General features: G+C 37.5%; 2 protein-coding genes across 3 annotated transcripts in view; one reads left to right on the top strand and one right to left on the bottom strand.

Annotated features, from left to right (window-relative positions):
• Window positions 1–2,527, top strand: part of ATL1 (atlastin GTPase 1) — a 101,827-nt gene extending 99,300 nt beyond the window's left edge. For both annotated transcript variants that reach the window (XM_017849462.1, XM_017849461.1), the window contains one exon: window positions 2,083–2,527. In XM_017849462.1, coding sequence (XP_017704951.1) covers window positions 2,083–2,193 — 111 coding nt within the window. In that variant the 3' untranslated portion in view covers window positions 2,194–2,527. The remainder of the gene's footprint in view (window positions 1–2,082) is intronic.
• Window positions 2,528–3,482: 955 nt separating this feature from the next.
• SAV1 (salvador family WW domain containing protein 1) overlaps window positions 3,483–23,017 on the bottom strand; it is a 37,973-nt gene continuing 18,438 nt past the window's right edge. The window contains exons 3-5 of the mRNA XM_017849463.1: window positions 15,803–16,073; window positions 11,436–11,579; window positions 3,483–5,246 (exon numbers count right to left, since the gene is read on the bottom strand). Of these exons, the coding sequence (XP_017704952.1) occupies window positions 5,045–5,246; window positions 11,436–11,579; window positions 15,803–16,073 (617 nt within the window). The 3' untranslated portion in view covers window positions 3,483–5,044. The remainder of the gene's footprint in view (window positions 5,247–11,435; window positions 11,580–15,802; window positions 16,074–23,017) is intronic.

The raw sequence follows: 23,017 nt of genomic DNA on the forward strand, positions 1-23,017 counted from the left end.
GTGCTGGGATTACAGGCTTGAGCCACCGCGCCCGGCGGTCTTAAAATATTTAACTTATTCTAGACATCATGTATGATTTGATCTACACACACACACAAAATTGAATAACATGAGTATTTGTTCCATGAATGTGTAGACAATTTCAAAATTCTTAAGCTCTGAAATGGTGGACTCTGCTCTACTGCAGAGTAAAGCAAGCAGTTATGAAACTTGGGGAAATGTAACTACTGGAGGGTATTTAAATGTAGCTACAACCTTTAGAAGTTGTTTTTAACTTTAGCTTTTGACTGACAATAATACATACCACTTTAAACAGGGCCCAGGCCAGTATGTATTCTAACTCTCTTGGCAGACCTCAGGCCTGACCTGTACATTAAGTGTTCATTTCTCCTATTGCACATGTGCAACAACACTACATATCTCAGAAAAGACTCTAGGCATCCACGAAGGAATCAGCTGTTACACTAAGAAAAATTATCACTCTGGAATCATTTAAGTCATTATCTTCAGGAAGCAAAGCTGATCTTGAATAACTAGAGATAATTCTTTCCTCAGTTTCTACTGTGGCATATAACTGGATTATGTCCTCGAATCAAATTCCCCTTAATATTTACAAGTCAATAAGAAGTTATTTCGTGCAAAATTCAGTAAGCAAGCTCATTAAAAAAGCAAAAGCAAATTTCAACTTCGGAAATCAAAGCTTAAGAAAAAATAAGTTAGAGAATTAGAATTGAATTGAATGCCTTAGAATCAGAATATAATGGAAGACAATACTATGTTGCACAAATATACATTCATAGATCTGAAGATGGTACCATTCAGACTTAATGCCATAAGAAAATCAAGGCCATGTGTGGTGGCTCACGCCTATAATCCCAGCACTTGGGGAGACTGAGGTGGGCAGATCACTTTAGGTCAGGAGTTCGAGACCAGCCTAGCCAACATGGTGAAGCCCCAACTCTACTAAAAAAACAAAAAATTAGCCAGGTGTGGTGGCGGGCACCTGTAGTCCCAGCCACTAGGGAGGCTAAGGCAAGAGAATAGCTTGAACCTGGTAGGCAGAGATTGCAGTGAGGCAAGATGGCGCCATTGCACTCCAGCCTGAGCGACAAGAGTGAGACTCCAACTCAAAAAGAAAAAAAAGAAAATCAAAAGAAAGTAGGTATACAGACTCACAAATGATAAAAATTAATGGAATTTCCTGGGAGCAGATTACTATTTAAAGGATCTCAAACTTTTATGCAGCTTTTAAAAATATTCAAAGACTCTTTACAAACTCCAGAACTAAATCAGACAAGTCATTTGTAACTGACTGTCAAGTATGTGAAAGTCAGAGCAGGGGATGAAATCTTAGACACTAGCTGAGGGAGCCAGGAAACAAAGATATTTATGAACACTTATATAAAGCAATATACAATACACAGAAATTCCTATGATTCAAACATCATTAAAACCCACAGAGAACAATAAGAGGTAGTTTTAAATGAGGAAAGCTTGCTGAGGTAATGTTTTTGAATAGGGTTTGTACGATATTAGCTAAGTCATGGAAACAAGGCAAGAGCATGTAAAGTGAAGGATCCTACTGTGCTGGGGGAAGGACACCATATGTGCTTAGCTGCCATGACTGTATCAGTAAATGATGGAGAATAAAATTGGTCCCACTCAGGAAAACACTGGAAGCCCAGAAAGCAAGTAGCCTAGCTATGCATAATAGTTACTGCCAATCAGAAGTTATGAGGTCTTACAATTCATCTAAAACTGCTAATATTCACAATTTGAATTTTCAGCACACCCCTGGGGCAGAGTAGAAGCTCTCTGCTCCAAGAGGTATGCAAGGTAAAAGGAAACAGTTTGAGAATAAAATATTTACCACAAAGGTCAACGCACAAAAGGATTAAGTTAATGCACACATTGAGGAGTTGAAAATACTTTTTGAATTTTAAGATATTAATTTTATATTGATAAAAAAAGATTTCAAATTCAACATGCTAAATTTTATACAGTAGGATAAACTAAAAAGGAAAAAATTTTACATCTGTGTGTTTAATAAAATGTTTTATAATCTTGATGCTTTTATTCTAGGCTTTGTACAAGCTTTACAGTGCAGCAGCAACCCACAGACATCTGTATCATCAAGCTTTTCCTACACCAAAGTCGGAATCTACTGAACAATCAGAAAAGAAAAAAATGTAATTCAAATTTTAAAAAATACAGGTGCATGACCAATTGTCAATTAAATATTCAGTTTTATGTCTCCATGCAAACATTCAAAGTGCTTCCATCAGAACAGAGTAAAATACTAAACACCTCTGAAGACTGCAAACTGGATTAGTTCTTTTACTTCAGTGTTTAATAAGCAGATGTATGTATGCATGGTTATACTATTTTGTTAACATGTACAATTTCCTGATTTTTCTTCAAAAATGCTGTTATAAAGTATTTGTCTATTTATGATAACAGTACATGTGTTCTGCTTGAATTTACTAAATTCTACTACTGGGTTATAATTAAATCATGTGATATTCCACGTTTGGATATGCTCATTTAATTTCTACAGAAAAAATGTTAAAATTATTTCAAATAGCCATTTGTTAAAGCACAGCATCATAACTCAGCAGGCTTGATTTAATCTGTATCATCATATATATCACAATCTTATTTTTAAGCACAGTTAAGAGTTCTTCAGTTGGTTTATCAAAAACTATATATTGCTTTTACATGATTTAATAGAATATAAACCTCTTGATAAAAATTGCACAAAAAAATCACTTTGTATATGTGAGTTTCACTGCATTGTATATTTTTTCATTTGGTACACAAAGAATGTATTCTTCATAGGTTTATTCTTTTAATATGTGAACTATTATTAAAGTTTACTCTGGTTCCTAAGATTAAAAACAAATGCTTACTGAATTTGAAAATGAGAGGTGATGATATAGAATGATGAAGGTTTATCTCTTTTTTTAGACTCAAGATGCATTTTATTTAATGTTAACATCAGTACAAACTTAAGTTTCTATTTTACAAAACATGCTAATTCCTTTAGGTAACTTCTAGTTCTTAATGACTAATATCTCTAGTGGAGTTTCACTGAACAGACTTAGAGGAAGAAGGAAAGTGTGTTAATGAAAAAAGTAATATTTATCTAGGAGGTCCAAAACAGAGTAACTTCTAAAGACTGTCACAGAAATGGCTACACGTTAATTAAGCAGCAATATAAAGTAAGAAGTGACAGGAAAGAACAATTAAGTTAGAGGAGTGTGGGAGTTCATAAGATATATAAACTTACATCTTAGAAAAATCTGACCACAAGTTCAGCAAATTATCTTTTCCCAGTGATAAAATTCCACTAGCCATACTTTCATTTTTCAATACCCCTTTTCATTACCCCTTTGAATTAAATTGATTCCTCTGTCTATGGCCTTTTGAACAGAAAATGAAATACCGCACTATGTCTAAAACATGGACTCAAAACCACACACTTAGTTTCCACAAAATATATTTAATAAGCTTGTTATATAAAATCAAACACTCAACTTTGTCAACATTTCTTCAATCATTCAAACTCACTGATATGTAACTGGGAGCAGTTTGTATTTTGGAAGACTTCCTAAGCTAAAAGTATATTTACATATTTACAACACATGTAAATATAACTGAAGAACACTTCAAATAATGTTGAAATTCACAGAATTCTAGAGATTTACAGTTATAGTTTAGAAGTATCACCAAATTATTTGCAATCAAATGTACAGCACTAATTCTGAAAAATGTTTTAACTATCAAACCAAAAGGGGAGAAAAACTGGGAGGGAAATATATGGTGTTAAAGTCCTGTGATAAATACTTAGAAGATTAAAAGTAATAATATACCATCGATTTAATGACCAAAATTCTTTTGAATCCCTGATTGTCATTTTTGGTAGCTTAACCCAGTCTTTCAGAAGGCAGCATACTATGCTGTCAGGAACTCTCCACTGTCTCATCAGAGCCATGCTAAATGCAGTAACAGCCCTGGCTGAAAATAAGGAAGATGATGTTAGCAACTTGGAGTTTCACACACCTTCCCCATACAGGCTAAGTACTTATGCTTGTATGTATTCCTGAAAGATTAAAAGGCCCGTCACCCATTCATACCAAAAAATACTTTCTCAACATGCTTTAAAAGGATTCCTTACTTTGTTTTCATTTTCTTATTTTTTATTTTTTGAGACAAGGTCTGGTTCTGTCTCCCAGGCTGCAGTGCAAGTGGTGCGATCTTGACCCTGCAACCTCTGTGTCTCGGGTTCAAGCCATCCTCTGACCTCAGCCTCCCAAGTAGCTGGGACTAGAGGCACACACCATCATACCCAGCTCATTTTCTTGTATTTTTTGTAGAGATGGGGTTTCACTATGTTGCCCAGGCTGGTCTTAAACTCGTGAGCTCAAGCGATCCACCCACCTCAGCCTCCCAAAGTGCTGGGATTACAGGAGTGAGCCACCACGCCCAGCTGGGTTCCTTACTTTGAAGGGGGAGACAAACATACATCATATATAAATATTTATCACAATAAGGTTCCAAATCCTATTTGATATTTAAATGACATCATGGTAGTATTTAAACCATCCCTTTCCAGACAATATTTCACACTAGAGCAGTAAACATTTTTTTTTAAATACTGCAGATTCTTTTCTTTTTTTTTTAAAGAAGGTACTACTGCTGTTAAGAAGTTAACAAGTGATAACTTCCTATTTAACATCTGTTCATAATGACATTTCCGCTGCATTCTTCCATCAGGAATACCAAAGCAGTTTCCTAACATACAGCATCTGAAAGTGTTTGTCATATTGGCTCTGAAAATGATACACTAGTTTTTTCTTGTTCAATAAAAGAAATTTCTTTAAGTACAGAACAATACATTGTAAGTTAGAATCCTTGAGCCCGGGCGTATAATCTCCACATAAGGAAGCTGCATTTATTAACCAAAGTACTTGTTTGTAATTTTTTATCTGTGAAAATATTTTAAAGCTCTTATAAAACTTAAATTTTATTTTTCAAAATCAGCTCAAAAATTTTTTCCATGTTGTTGGGCATACCACTGCTGTCTCTGCTTTCGGTTTTCCAACTCTGTAAGAAGGGCTTGTCTGTATGCTTCATACATTTTAACAATCTGCTCCAATTCTTTCATGAAGAGCAACTTTAGCATTCCCTGGTACGTATCCAGGTCAGCCAGCTGAAAGAGTTCCCACTTCAGAATGTGGTCATATCTGTTTTAAAACACAATCATATATATGTTCACAACACATACATAAACATGTATTTCTAGCAAGAATTAGTCTGTTTTTTAAAATGTCAACCTTATTGATAACTAAACAAACCATAAGTTTTAATTAAAAAGAACTGAGTAGCTGGGTACAGTGGTGGCGCCTATAGTCCCAGCTACTTGGGAGGCTGAGGTGGGAGGACTGTTTGTGCCCAAGAGTTTGAGGCCAGCTTGGGCAACATAGCAAGACCCTGTTTATAAAAATAAATAAAACAGTTTTTTAAATATCTGAGTTATTAAATGCTATTTACATATAATTTTTTATTTTTTATTTTTATTTATTTATTTTTTTGAGATGGAGTCTCGCTGTGTCACCAGGCTGGAGTGCAGTGGCGTGATCTCGGCTCACTGCAATCTCCGCTTTCTGGGTTCAAGCAAATTCTCCTGCCTCTGCCTCCCAGGTAGCTGGGATTACAGGCACATGCCACCACACCCAGCTAATTTTTGTATTTTGAGTAGAGATGGAGTTTCACCATGTTGGCCAGGATGGTCTCAATCTCCTGACCTTGTCATCCACTGGCCTCAGCCTCCGATGTGCTGGGATTACAGGCTTAAGCCCACCACACCTGTCCTACATATAATTCTTCTAGGGAAAGGAGAAAACTGCTAATATTACTTCATTTCAATATAAGTTAAAGAATACCTATTTCTTTACCCATTATTCTAATATTAACAGCAGACAAGCATGAACACAGATTTCAAACTACAGTGGTTCTATAATTTCTGAAGAACATATTTTGTGCTATTGTAAGTTCATCAAAAGTTAATTGTCAGGAACTTAAGAATATTTTACACCATATTGTGCTTGCAAATGATAATGCACAAAAATGGATGGTCATTTGCATGATTCATGTTGATGGATCTTTTTGAGGAATGCTATTCACCACAGCAAACAAGGAACCAAACAGAAGGAGAAATGAAGAGGAACCCTCATTCGTGGATCTAAGTATTCCTGAGGCTGAGTACATAGCATCTAAAAAAAACAGGAAAACTAAAGAAGGAAAGACCTGTTTTTAAAATGAGAGGATAAGTAGACTGTAGAAGGCTTCAGTGTGGTGAAGAATTCACAAAAGATTCTGTTTACATATATCATGGAAGACTGTTAGTAGTCTTTCAGTGGTAAGTAGATCCCTGTTTAGCAGTAGTATCTTTAGTAGTTGGCTACATAGTTCCAATTCAGTACCTGATGAAGACAGCACTCTAATATTCTCATTTTAAAGATGAAAAACACTAAAACCTAAAGAGGCTCTTTACCTCTTGCAAAAGTGTTTAGTGACTAAAAGTTCAGAAAGGAAGAGAACTATGGACCAAGATGCTTCAAAGTAGTGGTTCTGAATGTTAATATCCACTAAGACTAGATAAAGAACTTGAATTAGGGAAAGGCATCTTATACCTAAAATTATGCCTCTCAAATCATACTGCAGAGCAGACATAATAGGAAGCTCTGACTGCAAACTCTAGTATTATTTTTAATGATCGCTTATAATTCTTCCTACCCAGTGGTTCTTTGATATTATACCATTTTCTTTCAAAAGGACTGTCTAATATTTTAAAATGAGATTTTAAAAAAGGTAGACAGGGGCCGGGCACAGTGGCTCAAGCCTGTAATCCCAGCACTTTGGGAGGCCGAGACGGGCGGATCACAAGGTCAGGAGATCGAGACCATCCTGGCTAACCCGGTGAAACCCCGTCTCTACTAAAAAATACAAAAAACTAGCCGGGCGAGGTGGCGGGCGCCTATAGTCCCAGCTACTCGGGAGGCTGAGACAGGAGAATGGCGTGAACCCGAAAGGCGGAGCTTGCAGTGAGCTGAGATCCGGCCACTGCACTCCAGTTTGGGCGACAGAGCGAGACTCTATCTCAAAAAAAAAAAAAAAAAAAAAAAAAAAAGAGACAGAAAACATACTGAGTTGTGTGAGCTACTATACTTAGCATTTTAACATGTTTCTGTCCAACTTAAGCATGTGTAACAGAAATGTCAGTAACACAACATGCAAAAACTGGAAGGTATATATATTTAATTGGACTCCCAATTTTACTCAGTTACTTGAGAGTTGCAAATTGATTTTTTATTTTATTGTATTTTTTGTTTGAGATGGAGTCTCGCTCTTTTGCCCAGGCTGGAGTGCAGAGGCACGATCTTGGCTCACTGCAAGCTCCGCCTCCTGGGTTCACACCATTCTCCTGCCTCAGCCTCCCAAGTAGCTGGGACTACAGGCGCCCGCCACCACGCCTGGCTAATTTTTTGTATTTTTTAGTAGAGACGGGTTCACCATGTTAGCCGGGATGGTCTCGATCTCCTGACCTTGTGATCCACCTGCCTCAGCCTCCCAAAGCGCTGGGATTACAGGCGTGAGCCACCGCGCCAGGCAAGAGCTGCAAATTTATTAATAGATGCAGATTTCTTTGGTAGGAAGCTTTGTTCTTTTTAGTGGGAAACTCCAACTACTTGTGAACATAAATTAGAGTGATACTCTAAGCAATACTCAATACTCAATGAGCCTCCATGAAGAAACAGTTATAAGGTGTTTCTTAGAACGTCCACCATTCACATAACTTAAGATTTTATGTTTCTTGGAAACAAATTCATAATTCCTAACAAAAAAATCTTAATTTCCCAGAGTTAGCTAAGAGGCAATTCAGCAATGTCTACTAATTCAAGATGGTTACATTTATACCAGGTGAACTACAACAATGTTAAACTAAACTAGCATCTGTGTACTTTCTAGCAAGGGAAACAAAGAACAAGAATAAACTGGTAAATATTATACTTATTTTTAAGACATGAATATTCTGTATAAGTATTTGAGTTATGTCTAAAGGAAGAAACCCTTCAAACAGTTTTGTCGTCTTTTTTTTTTTTTTAGAGAGAGATAAAGATCTACTGTTTCCCAGGCTGAAGTGCAGTGGCTAATCACAGGCACAATACCACTACTGATGAGCACAGTAGTATTAACCTGCTCCATTTCCAACCTGGGCCAGTTCGCCCCTCCTTAGGCAACCTGGTGGTCCCTGCTCCTGGGAGGTCACCATATTGATGCCAAAGAGTACAGACATCCGACTGGCATAGTGCACCACAGCCCAGAACTCCTAGGCTCAAGCAATCCTGACTCAGCCTCTCAAGTAGCTTGGATTACAGGCGCACCACCATGCCTGACCAAGTTTCTGACTTGCCAATCAGCATTCAGCATCAAGAGTACGATTATGGGTAGAAGCAAAACAATCAGATTAGAGAAAATCCTTTTGGGGGAAGAAAGTGCACTCCAAGAAGGGCACAGATGTGAAAAAAACTGCAAAGCATGGAATGGAAATCCTATTCCAAATTCTTTCCTCTGTAGCTTCTATATAGTTACTACCCTTCTGCCTATAATCACCTAACTGTGCCTGCTTTTTCTGAAAAGTATAAACTCCCATTCTTTCCTTCTTAGTTAGCCAAGAAATCTGCTTCCACAAGTTTAACTTTTAGTCATTTATACTGTATATACACAGGTAAATCATTCAGAAAATTGGGTGTAAACCACTCCAGTAGTCTATGCTTTTAGCATCTCTTTTGCTCTGTTTTTCCTAGGGCAGTATTCTATTCAAACACTACTTATAAATAACCCATATATACAAAAGCCAGTTGCTATAATGCTACCAAAAACAACCTGTCCACATTGCATGCTGACTTCAAGATCAACAGTGCTGCCATCCTCAGCTCCAGGTATCACCATGTAGCCTAAGTCCCCTGCACCCACCCGCCATAACACTGTGCTCACTCTTCCCTTTTTCACCTGTATCCAGAGCAGAGTTAATGGTGATACTGCAGGATTGCCAAGCCACTGGAATAAAAAATACCTCTGCCACACACTGCTGAGAACTAGTGTTTTGGTGTGCGTGTGAGAAATAACAGAAAGTAAGTATGTTCTTGACAATGTTTTTGCTGTCAAATATTAAATTTTATTTTATTTTATTTTGAGGTGGAGTCTCACTCTGTTACCCAGGCTGGAGTGCAATGGCGTGATCCTGGCTCACTGCAACCTCCACCTCCTGGGTTCAAACAATTCTCCTGCCTCAGCCTCCCGTGTAGCTGGAACTACATACAGGCGCATGCCACCATACCCGGCTAATTTTTTGTATTGTTAGTAGAGATAGGGTTTCACTGTGTTAGCCAGGATGGTCTCAATCTCCTGACTTTGTGATCCACCTGCCTTGGCCTCCCAAAGTGCTGGGATTACAGGCGTGAGCCACCGCACCCGGCCTAAATTTAAAAATTTTATCCTATAATTCAGCTTGAGTACAGTTATACTAATGATTATAGACTTTTGTGAGCAGACACAGGAACATAACTTTACAAAAATTTTAAAGAAATTGAAAACACAATCTGTTTCTAAATCAAGTTTTAGAAGTTTAGAAGTATATGCAAAAACTGTGTTGGTAAATTACTGCAAGAGATAGGATTAAAGAATTTCAGATTCTCAATTGTCTGAAAAAAGAGACAGGCACTTTTTTTTTTTGCAAAAAATGTCTTTTTGTTGTGATAATTGATTCTTCATTACCTAATTCATAGATAACCACTCACTCTTTGTTGATAGAATATTAACCATTTCTCAAAAAATAAAATAAAATAAAATAAAATAAATAAAATTAGCCAGGTGTGGTGGCAGGTGCCTGTAGTTCCAGCTACTCGGGAGGCTGAGGCAGGAGAATGGTGTGAACACAGGAGGCGGAGCTTGCAGTGAGCCAAGATCGTGCCACTGCACTCCAGTCTGGGCAGCAGAGTGAGACTCCATCTCAAAAACAAACAAACAAACAAACAAAACACAGAATATTAACCATTTACATCCTCTTCAGAAACATTAATTAGAAGTAACTAGAAAGCAGCAGGCTTCTGGACCTCTTGTTTAAGTTTTTAAGCAGTAAAGACGTATAGTACTTGCTCTTTTTGTCAGTCTGACCCATTTTGGAAGAGTTACAACCTATTTGCTAGTTTCCTTGAGTTTTATAGTTAGCTTACAGAACCACAGAACTGAAAAAGACCATAATCTTCAGGAACCTGTTTCTTTCCGTAAGAAACCAGGAATTCCATTTAAGTACTATCTCTTCCCCCCAAAAGGAAAGCTTATTATGCTATTTCTTATTAAACATGACGACAGAGTAGAAATAACATACAACAGAAAGAATAACTCTCCTCAACCATATCCACCCCCAGAAATACCAAGGCTAACAGCTGGGCACATATTCTTCCAGATTTAAGGAAAATAAAAACGCATGCAGATATTTCGTATGCTTTAGAATCAGCATACAAACATACAGTAGTAAGTCAGGTGGTATCAAGGGAGAAAAAAAAAGAGGAAAATAGGAAAGAAAATGCCATCTGCTATCATTCCTCTTTTTGGCAGTAGTGGGGGGCAGTCAGGGTCTCGCTTTGTCACCCAGGCTGGAGTGCAGTGGCACAAGCATTGCTCACTGCAGCCTCGAACTCCTGGGCTCAAGCGATCCTCCCACCTTAGCCTCCCAAGTAGCTGAGATCACAGGCATACACCACAGCATGCTGCTAATTTTTCAATTTTTTTGTAGAGACAGAGTCCTGCCATGTTGCTCAGGAACTTGAACTCCTCAGATCAAGCTATCCTCCCACCTCAGCCTCCCAAATACTTGGGACTACAGATCCATGCCAAAAGCCTGGCTAATTTTAAAAGTTTTTTGTGGAAATGGGGCTCTTGATATGTTGCCTAGGCTGGTCTCGAACTCCTGGACTTAAGAGATCCTCCTGCCTCAGCCTCCCAAAGTGCTGGGATCACAGGTGTGAGCCACTGTGCCAAGCCCGGGTCCTTACTTTTATCACAAGTACTATATCACTTATTTACAAATTAATCTTCCCCATGAGAATGTAAGTTGTTTACTTGTATCCCTAATAGCAGAGGTCTGCACACAAAGAAATGAAGATTCTGTAAATGTTTGAAGAACCAATATTTCTAATTAATGATTTTCACACATTATAAACTATGATATCCTTTATTCAAGTGAAGTATTACTTAGAAGCCCAATATTACTAAGAGTAAAATATGGCACACTACTGGGATTAAGCAGCCCAGAGACTCCATTCAGCCCTTCACTCACTCAAACAAATTTGTGCTGTAAATGTACTTACTTCACAGGGGCTCGAGCGTAAACCTGAAGCCAGTCAGGAATTTCTGCAGTATGATATGGATTTGCAGGTACCAGAAGGGACTGATTTCTTTCAGTTTGCTGTGGCTGGTATGTGACAGGAGGTGGTTGATCATACCGAGGTACACTAAGAAGAGAGGAGTGGCATTCTTTAGGATAAATGTCCTACAATCTAAACAAGAAATTACAAAGAACAAATAATACTTAAGCATTTTTGTGCCTTCTGCCCAAACTGACTTACATTACCTAAAAGATAATGTATTTTAAAGATATTTCTTCTGGCTGGTATTTAGTCTTTTCAAAACAGGTTCAAAGGAGGATATGAAAAAGCTGGAACTAAGTTTTAACCTTCACACGAAGACTTAAAACTAGAATAGTAAATCCCCAAAAGAAATAGTCATCAGCTGTAAATTCATATCAGAAAAGTTGACAGTTTCTAAGAAAGGATGTTTCCTTCCTCCTGTAGGCTGAAAATGAGGGTTGGGATATGTAGTGAGGCAGCAGTGAGTATTGTGTTTGAAATATCTCTATCCAATGTAGATAACTTTTCAACTTTTGCCAAATCAAGAGAACATATGGGAGTCAGAGTTGATTAGAACCTATTTTACGTCACAGAGATAAAAAATAAATAAAGGCCGGGCGCGGTGGCTCAAGACTGTAATCTCAGCACTTTGGGAGGCCGAGGCGGGCGGATCACGAGGTCAGGAGATCGAGACCATCCTGGCTAACACTGTGAAACCCGTCTCTACTAAAAAAATACAAAAAAAAAACTAGCCGGGCGAGGTGGCGGGCGCCTGTAGTCCCAGCTACTCGGGAGGCTGAGGCAGGAGAATGGCGTAAACCCGGGAGGTGGAGTTTGCAGTGAGCTGAGATCTGGCCACTGCACTCCAGCCTGGGTGACAGAGCGAGACTCCTTCTCAAAAAAATAAATAAATAAATAAATAAATGCTTTAGTTCTAACAGCCTGTGTACGCTGTGGGAAGTGGACATATTATATGGGAAAGTGTAAGGAAAGCACTGAACCACCTGTAGGTTAATAACTGAACTCCAGGAGGCCAAAGGGTCTATTTCAGACTGAAAGGGGTCTTCGCCTTCAAACGCAAAGATTTATGTGTATATGTGGCCAACAAACATATTAAAAAATGCTCAACATCACTGATTATTAGAGAAATGAAAATCAAAACCACAATGAAATAAATACAATTCCACATCAGTCAGAATGGCTATTATTAAAAAGTCAGAAAACAATAGATGCTGGTATGGTTGCAAAGAAAAGTGAATGCTTATACACTGCTGGTGGGAATATAAATTAGTTCAGTCACAGTGGAAAGCAATTGGGAGATTTTTCAAAGAACTCAGAACTACCATTCAATCCAGCAGTCCCATTACTGGGAGTATTTCTACAAAGGAATAGAAATCATTCTACCATAAAGAAATATGCATGCACATGTTAACTGCAGCACTATTCACAATAACAAAGATATGATATCAACCTAAATGCCCATTAATGGTGGGCTGCATAAAGAAAATGTGGTACACAGACACCATGGAATACTACCCAGCCATAAAAAAGAACAAGAGCATGTCCTTTACAGCAACATTGATGGAACTGGAGGTCATTATCCTAAGTGCATTAATGCAGGAAGAGAAAACTAAATACCACATGTTGATAGGTAGGAGCTAAACACTGAGTACACATGGACACAAAGAAGGGAACAATAAACATTGAGGTCTACTTGTGGGAAGAGGATGGGAGAAGCATGAGGACTGAAAAACTGCCTATCAGGGACTGGGGCATGGTGGTTCATGCCTGTAATCCCAGCACTTTGGGAGGCCGAGGCGGGAGGAGCACCTCAGGTCGGGAGTTCGAGACCAGCCTGGCCGACATGGAGAAACCCCGTCTCTACTAAAAATACAAAACTGAGCCAGGTGTGGCAACGCATGCCTGTAATCCCAGCTACTCAGAAGGCTGAAGCAGGAGAATTGCTTGAACCTGGGAGGCGGAGTTTGTGGTGAGCTGAGATCGTGCCATTGCACTCCAGCCTGGGCAAAAAGAGCAAAACTCCATCTCAGGAAAAAAAAAAAAAAAAAAGAAAAGAAAAGAAAAACTACCTATCAGGTACTATGCTTATTACCTGAGTGATAAAATAATCTGTACCAAATCCCCAAGCCATGCAGTTTATCCATGTTAACCTGCACATGTACCCCTGAACCTAAAATAAAAGTTAGGAAGAAAAAAAAGAAAATGTGGTATATATAACAGTGGGGAGAAAAAAAATGCATGTGTATATTAGGAAAGGTCACTGTTTATAAACTGGGATTAAAATAAGGTTATTTTAATAGGTTAAATAATGGTTAATTATGCTGTGGTTAACGATTTTAAAAGATCAATATGCAAATGGCACTGAACTCTATCTTCAACTCTTCTTTCCTAAATAGGTTCAAAGGAAAATATTCTTTGATAGTACAATTGGGGGTGGGGAAGAATTGGGACTTTGAAGTCAGGTATACCTGGATTTGAACCTCAGTTTTAACACTTACAAACTATGCAAATGTAGGCAAAACTCCTCCACTCTCTAAGCCTCAGCCTCCATACTTTTAAAGTGGAATAATAAATTCATACCACAGGTGGTTGTTCTCACAATTAAATGACCTAATGTAAGTCAAGAATTCTGTATAAGGATTGGCCTAAGATAGACAACCAAACAGTTATTAATACTACATATGTGAGCTTAAGGGCGGCGTTTATTCTCTCTTGTTCAACTTCTACCAAGTTGCTGAGAGAAGTAAATTAATTAATTATGAAATTGCTTTAAAAAAACTATTAAAGCTATGTAATAACATAAGGTTAATGATGATTGTATCAGTCTATTTTCACACTGCTATAAATAATTACCTGAAACTGGGTAATGTATAAAGAAAAGAGGTTTAATCGACCCACAGTTCCATAACTGGGAGGCCTCAGGAAACTTACAATTATGGCAGAAGGTGAAAGGGAAGCAAGGCACATCTTACATGGCAGCAGGAGAGAGAAGGGGGAACTGCCACATGCTTTTAAACCATCAGATCTCATGAGAACTCACTACCAGAACAACATGGGGGAAACAGCCCCCATGATTCAATCACCTCCCACCAGGTCCCTCCCTCGACACATGGGGATTACAATTTGAGATGAGATTTGGGTGAGGACACAGAGTCAAACCATGTCAATGATGAACAGAAAAGTAAACTCTCAAATCTGGTTATCTGGACTGCAACCATCATTGCCACCTGATGACCACACCACAAGTTTGATTCTTTCAAAGGACAACAACCTCAGTAGTTGAATAAACATCGATTGGGTACCACTACATGGAATCACGGGAAAAAACAGATTTTCAAAGTTGAATTAATAAATCCAAATATGTAAAATAATTAAAACAACACAATAATGACAAAGCTTAGTTTTCCAGTTGGTAATACTAAAACATACTTTCATAACTATTTTAATGGTTCTAAGAAAATACAAATGTCCACAATAACCAAAAAACTGTATTATGCCAGATGACACTAAGCAACATTTATCAAAATGCAGATATTTTACTCATTCTTAATCTTGTGGCTCAGCTTTTGAAGCTCACATGTGGTTAATTTGAAATATTTGCAACTTCATTACTAAACTAATACTAGTTTTTATGTACTTTGAAATCCAGTGTATATTTACACTTAACAGCACATCTCAATTTATATTAATCACATTCAAGTGCTCAACAGCCACATATGACAACTGGCTAGAGTATCAGGCAGCAAAGAGCTAAAAGTCTGGCAACAAAGCAGATCTACCCGGCCCAGTATCAAATAAAATAGCACAAAGAATTACTGGCTATATTATTAAACAGATATGGGATGTATTGTTCAGTCCCAATTTTCACTTTCTTGTCTAGTAATAGCAAGAAACAGAACATACAATCATGTCTGAAATTGAATAAAAACAGCAAAATGTTATAATTCAATTGTACATTGTGACTTGGGGTAGGTCTGTATTATTTGTAAAATTTAAGTGTAAGAAGGCAGAAGCCTTAATTATTTCATTTTCTGGACACCTATAACAAAAACATTCTGGCATTATTATAGCAGAATCTGATCATAAGAACAATGACCCTGATTTTGAGGTAGTTTAAAAAGTACTTTTTTAACTTATTAAAGTCATTTATTACTAAACATATGTCCAGAGAAAAGTGTAAATTTTGAAATGTAAGGCTTTCAGGTCTTAAGCTTTAGAATGCTTTTCTCTTGGATGAAAATATCAGTCCAAAACCTAACATTAGACAATCCCGAAACAAAAAGTGGAAAATAAAGTTGATACTCTACCTAGGAGCACAGGGATGCCTGTACTGAGCCTTCTTATTTGTGTGATCTACATAATACGTTCCAAATTCTGATGACTCAACTCGTTCCCATCCAGGAGGAAGCCCTTCTCGCTCAAGAGGATGGCTCCAGTGAGTTGTATTTGTGTTATGATCTATATAGTATTTTCTCCCTCTCATTGTCCAGTCCACAGACCAGCCAGGAGGAAGGGGTAAATCTTCAGAACCATGGTTAGTCAAATTTCCTAAAGATGTAGCAGCAACTCTTCCAATACCTATGGGAAAAGAGAAAATGATAGAGAAGAAACAGAACAATTATTCAATGTAAAAAATGTGTCAGCTAGCAAAGTCACGACATTAACTATCCTGATTGTACTCTTCTATTTAAATTCATGATTACGTCCATTATGATGGTTTTCATAAAACTAGTCAGTATTACTATTAATTATAAAAAGGGGGAGGAACTAGACTTTGAAATTAGTGGAGGGTTTCTGGCTGATGCTTCCATCAACAGGCCATATAAACATTTAACTACAGGTTGAGCATCCCTAATCCAAAAATCTGAAATTTGAAATGTTCCAAAATCCAAAACTTTTTGACAGCTGACATGTTGCCACAAGTAGAAAATTCCACACCTGACCTTATGTGATGAGTCATAGTCAAAATTCAGTCAAAACTTTGTTTTATGCACAAAATTATTTAAAATATTATATAAAATTACCTTCAGGCTATGTGTAGAAGGTATATATGAAACATAAATGAATTTCATGTTCAGACTTGGGATTTCTTCCCAAGATATCTCATTACGTATATACAAATACTCCAAAAAAAAAAAAAAAAAAAAAAANTTCCAAAATCCAAAACTTTTTGACAGCTGACATGTTGCCACAAGTAGAAAATTCCACACCTGACCTTATGTGATGAGTCATAGTCAAAATTCAGTCAAAACTTTGTTTTATGCACAAAATTATTTAAAATATTATATAAAATTACCTTCAGGCTATGTGTAGAAGGTATATATGAAACATAAATGAATTTCATGTTCAGACTTGGGATTTCTTCCCAAGATATCTCATTACGTATATACAAATACTCCAAAAAAAAAAAAAAAAAAATCCCAAATCTCAAACACTGCTGGTCTTACACATTTTGGGGTAAGGGATAATCAGCCTGTAGTAGTAAAGCTACTTAAGTATGTATACTGCCAAAAGAAAAGTGGGAAAAAGAAAATTTCCCGATTAAAGATCTGACATTTCATCTTAAAAAAAATTGTAAAAATGAACTTGTAAAACCAGTTCCAGTTATAAATTCTTAAAAGTCATCTGGCTGTGCCCTAGAATTCTTAAGTAAGCTTAAGGTAGCAGGGTGTAAGGTCAACATACAAAAATTAATTAAATATTTATATATTAACAAGCAACAACTGCAAACAAGTTATTGAGATAATATTTATAATAGCTCCAAAAAATTGTGCAGGATCCACATGCTAAAAACTATAAAACACTGATGAAAGAAATAAAAAACCTATCACATTAATAGACTGGAAGATTCAACATAAAGTTAAGATGTCAATTCTCCTGAAATCATCTTTATAGTAGTCCCCCCTTATCCATGGGGGGATCCATTCTAAGACTCCCCGTAGATGCCTGAAACTGCAGATAGTACATAACCCTGTGTATGCTATGTTTTTTCCTATACACACGTATCTATGATGAAGTTTAACCTATAAATAAGGCACAGTAAGGGATTAACAACAATAAAATTGAACAGTTACAACATTATAATAAAAATTGGGTGAATGTGATCTCTCTCCCTCTCTCGAAAGATCTTATTGTACCGTATTCATCTATTTTCAGACTGCAGTTGCAGAGGTAACTGAAACTGTGAAAAGCAAAACCATGGATAAAGGGAGACTACTGTCATTCCAATAAAAATTCCGGCTGGGCATGGTGGCTCACACCTGTAATCCCGGCACTTTGGAAGGCTGAAGTAAGTAGATCACCTGAGGTCCGGAGTTTGAGACCAGGCTGACAAACATGGTGAAACCCTGTCTCCACTACACAAAAATTAGCCAGATGTGGTGGGGGGCTCCTGTAATCCCAGCTACTCGGGAGGCTGGGGCAGGAGAATCGCTTGAACTCAGAAACAGAGGTTGCAGTGAGCCGAGGACGCACCATTGCACTCCATCCTGGGCAATAAGAGTGAAACTCCGTCTCAAAAAAAAATAAAAAATAAAAAAAATTCCATGGAGTTTTTGTAGATACAGATAGTTATTAGACAAATAGATTTTAAAATGTGTACTGAAAGGCAAAAGAACTAGAGAAGCCAAAACAATTTTTTTGAAAAAGGGATAAAAGTTGAAGGACTCACACTACCTGATTTTTAAGGCTTACTATAAAGCTACAGCAATTGGGCTGGGCGCGGTGGCTCAAGCCTGTAATCCCAGCACTTTGGGAGGCCGAGACGGGCGGATCACAAGGTCAGGAGATCGAGACCATCCTGGCTAACACGGTGAAACCCCGTCTCTACTAAAATACAAAACTAGCCGGGCGAGGTGGTGGGCGCCTGTAGTCACAGCTACTCGGGAGGCTGAGGCAGGAGAATGGCGTAAACCCGGGAGGCGGAGCTTGCAGTGAGCTGAGATCCGGCCACTGCATTCCAGCCCAGGCGACAGAGCAAGACTCCGTCTCAAAAAAAAAAAAAAAAAAAGCTACAGCAGTCAAGACAGTGTGCTATGGTCAGAAGAACAGACAAATAGATAAATGGAACCGAACAGAGAATCCAGAAGCACACCCACACAGACATGGTCAACTGATTTTTGATAAAGGTGAAAGGGCAATAGTGGGGAATGACGTTGCAACAAATGACGTTGCAATAACTGGACATCCATATGCAAAAAACCTCATCACAACCTATACCTCCCACCTTACATACAAATTAACTCAAAATAGATCATATATCTAAATGTAAAACTATAACGCTTTTACAAGAAAAAAATAGAATAAAATTTCATGAGTTTAGTTTAGACAAAGAGTACCTTTTTTTACCATGATGCTGAAAGGTCAACTGATAAAGAAAAAATACTGATTAAACTGAACTCTGTCAAGATTAAAAACGCTTGTGAAAGACACTATGAGAAAGAAAATCAAGCTGTAAACTGGGAGAAAACATTTGCAAATCACATTATTAGCCAAAGAACTTTGACCTAGAATATACAAAGAACTCCCAAAACTCAACAGTAAGAAAACAACCCTGAGCCTGGTGCAGTGACACGCACCTGTAGTTCAACCTACTTAGGAAGCTGAGTAGGAGGGTTACTTAAGCCCAAGACTTCAGGTCTGTAGCACACTATCATCATGCCTGTGAACAGCTACTACACTCTGGTCTGTGCAACAGAGTGAAACCCCTTCTCTCAAAACAAAAACAGAAGAAGAAAAGAAAATGACCCAGTTAAAAAAAAAGGGGGGTAAGAACTTTTAACAGGCACTTCACCAAAGACAACATATTGACGGTAAATAGCATATGAAAAAATGCTCAGGATCATAATTAGCCATGAGAGAAATGCAAATGAAAACCATAATGAAATGACAATACACATCTATGAAAATGGCCAAAAAACATGGGCAAGGACTTCATGTCTAAAACACCAAAAGCAACGGCAGCAGCAAAACACAAAATTGAAAATGGGTATTCTCATTATTTACTAAAGAGCTTTTTTTGCATCGCAAAAAAACTAACATTTCTATGAGTTGAATCAGTGCAACCTACAGAATGGGATTAAAATTTTTGCAACCTACTTCAACAAACAATAAAACACATAAAAACTCAACTAATATATACGAGAAAAAATACATAACACCTTCAATCAAAATAATGGATATGTTAACACCTGTAGCATTTCCTCAAAATAAGAATATATTCATATCTAACACGACACATGAAAAAATGCTCCAATCCATAACGCCAAATCCAAGAAATAAATCAAACAACAAGAGATACACATCTCACCCCAGTTAGTCAAGGCAACATTAAGAAGCTCAGGCAAACCAACACTTTCGTGGAGAGACTGTGCGAAATAAGGAACACTTTTACACGTCTTTTGCTCTCGCCGGGTGGCGATTGTAAACTAGTTCAACCATTCTGGAAAACCAGTATCGCATTCTCAGATCTAAACTAGAGTAACCTTCATCGTACCCAGCCATCCCACCCTACTGAGGTATACTACCCCAAGATCCTATAAATTACTTCTACTACACAAGACCATGTACATATGTTTATTGCGGCACTATTCAATAGCAAGACTTGAATCAACCCAAATTTCCATACCTCGTGACAGACTGGATGAGAGAACAATGTGCACATATACACCATGGAATACTATGGCAGGCAAAAAAAGGATGCTTTGCGTCCTTGTAGGCGACATGGATGCAGCTGGAACCATCATTCTTAGCAAACATCACGCAAGGGAGAGCAGAAAACCAAACACCGAGCATGTTTCACTCATACGTGAACTGAACAGTGAGACTCCACTTCGACTCGCCGGAACCGGAACATCACCCACCTGGCCTACATGAGGGCCTGAGGGGCTGAGGGTGGGAGAGGGAGGATTCGCGATTGGGGAGTTATACAAGATATAACATGATGAATTGATGGGTTGCTGACGAGTTGATGGTTGAGCACACCAACATGGCATAAGTATACATACTTTACACAAACCTGCACGTTTATCGCACATGTACCCTAGAACTTAAAGTATAATAAAAAAAAAAATAAAAATAAAAAATAAAAAATAAAAAAAAAAAGAAAATGGCCAAAAAAAAAACCCAAAAAAACAAAACAAAACCTGACAATACAAGTTCTTATGCGGATACAGAACTGGAATGCCCATACACTGCTGGTGCAGATGCAAAATGCTACAGTTACTCTGGAGAACAGCTTAGTAATTTCTTATAAAGTTAAATATATGCTTTTCATATGCTACAGCAATCCCATTCTCAAATATTTACCTAGAGAAATGAGAAGTCATGTTCACACAAAATCCTATTTGTGGATATTTACAATGATTGTATTCATATTTGCCCCAAAGTGGAAATGATACACGTCCTTAAACAGAATGGATAAACAAACTTTGGTACAACTGTACAGTGAAATCTACTCAGGAGTAAAATGGAACTAATTATTGGTACATGCAAGAATCTCAAAGATGAATCTCAGAAGTATCATGCTGAGGGAAAGCATCCAGTCTCAAGTGGCTACAAACTGTATGATTCCATTTTTATGAGATTCTTGCAAAGGCAAAACTACTAGGACAGAAAACAGTGACTGCTAGGAACTGGGGGTGAGGGACAGGAGTTGACTATAAGAGGACAACATAAGGGAATTTTCGAGGGTGTTTGAAATGTTCTATATTCTCATTACGCAGGCATTACATGAAATCTATACATATGTTAATACTCAGAACTGTGTAACTTGAAAAAAGTTAAATTTACTATACTTTTTAAAGGAAGAATCTGGCTGCATAATTTTATTCTCACACAAGAATACTAATAGCATATGTACAAAATATCACCCCAAACTCTGGCTTAAAACAAGAAGTATTTATTTGGTTCACTACAGGTTGGTGATACTGGCTGAGCTCAGTAAGTTTTTCCTTGACATTTGGTACAAGTTATCTTTACTGTCTCATTACTTGATGAAAGTTATCTCTTGTATAACTTTCAATATGAAGCCTTACTGATGATCAGACCTCCATTTCTTCTCTGACTTAAGCAGCTATTTTTTTTCAACCCCTAAGATCACTCTGTTCCAGCCACGCTCACCTCCTGGATGCTGTTCTCAAACATGGCAGGCACTGGCTGTTTATTCTGCCTAGAACATTCTTCCTTCAGATATTCTCTTGGCTTACTCTCACCCTCTTCAAGCCTCTTCTCAAATGTCTCAATGAAGCTTATTCTTACTATGGCAATCTACATCTGCCGAGCTTCTACTTACCGTTTTACTTTTTAAAAAAGCACTTTAACCTTTTAACATATTATATAATTTTAGTTTGTTTATTAACCTACACGAATCCCATAAAGAAGATTCTTAGGACAGGAATCTTTGTTTTGTTCACAGATATATCTCCTGTCTCTGTAACAGTGTCTACAGAATAAAGCACATAGTAAGTGTTAAATAAATAAGCTGCAGTAATAATGACAGCATGGTATTAGTGGAGGAGATACACACATCAATGAGACAGAAACTGCATAAACATTTTCCTTGATTTTTGGACTTATTTTGCCTCTTTCACTCCCACATTTTACTAGTTCTGAAACGAAGGTGTTTATTACAATCAAGAGAGTAAATTTGTTAGCCACTAGGCAGCAAATATAGATACATTATCATTGCTGGATATGTTCTAACACAGTCCTAGGAAGACAGTATATGGTTCATACTATTATTAATCCTCATTATTTGTAATGGTTGCACCCCAGACAAAATTTTAATGTAAATTTGAATCCCTGTCCCTTAAAGGTACAAGGATACGGCATTTAAATGAAAGGTTAGTGTGTTAACAGAAGACTGCCAGTCAACCCAAGGTCCTAACTGCCAAATTTAGAATATCTCAGAATGGTCAAAACAAGAAAGACTGGGTGACCACTGAGGTGTGAAGGAGTACCATGCCAGAGCAAAACATCTACTAGTCAAAAGTTCCCAGTCAACTCTGAAGAGCTTTTAAAATTACAGTTGGCTGGAAACTAAGGCAAAACGAAAACATCAAGTTTACCTTTAAGGAAAGGCAAATGAAACAGACCCCAGTGACAACAGGTAATTTAGAAGAAACTTTAAAATTAAGGTAAATGCTTCAATTCAAACTCAGATTCTAAAGAAGGATATGTAAGTGTATGGATAAATACAGGTTATTGGCATGTGGTTTAAGAAACAGTTTTCATTTAAATACAACATACAATGCATATGCATCAGGCTAGTCACTGCAGCAACATCTATAGCAGCAAAAGGCTAGAAATCAACCAAATGTCCAATAGCAAACTGGATGATTACACTATTAGTAAACGCACAGAACAGAGTACTAGATTATATAGCTGTAAACATGAATGAAGATGATTTCTCTTTATTGCCCTGGAAAAATATTCAGGATGTATTAAGTGAAAAAAGAAACTAGACAGTACGCCACTATATATATATATATGTAGTAGCCAGCCAGTAAGGTGGCCCTGGGCCC

This window comes from Rhinopithecus bieti, unplaced genomic scaffold, assembly GCF_001698545.2.
Source record: "Rhinopithecus bieti isolate Rb0 unplaced genomic scaffold, ASM169854v2 scaffold_29928, whole genome shotgun sequence".
NCBI classification, from domain to species: Eukaryota; Metazoa; Chordata; class Mammalia; order Primates; family Cercopithecidae; genus Rhinopithecus; species Rhinopithecus bieti.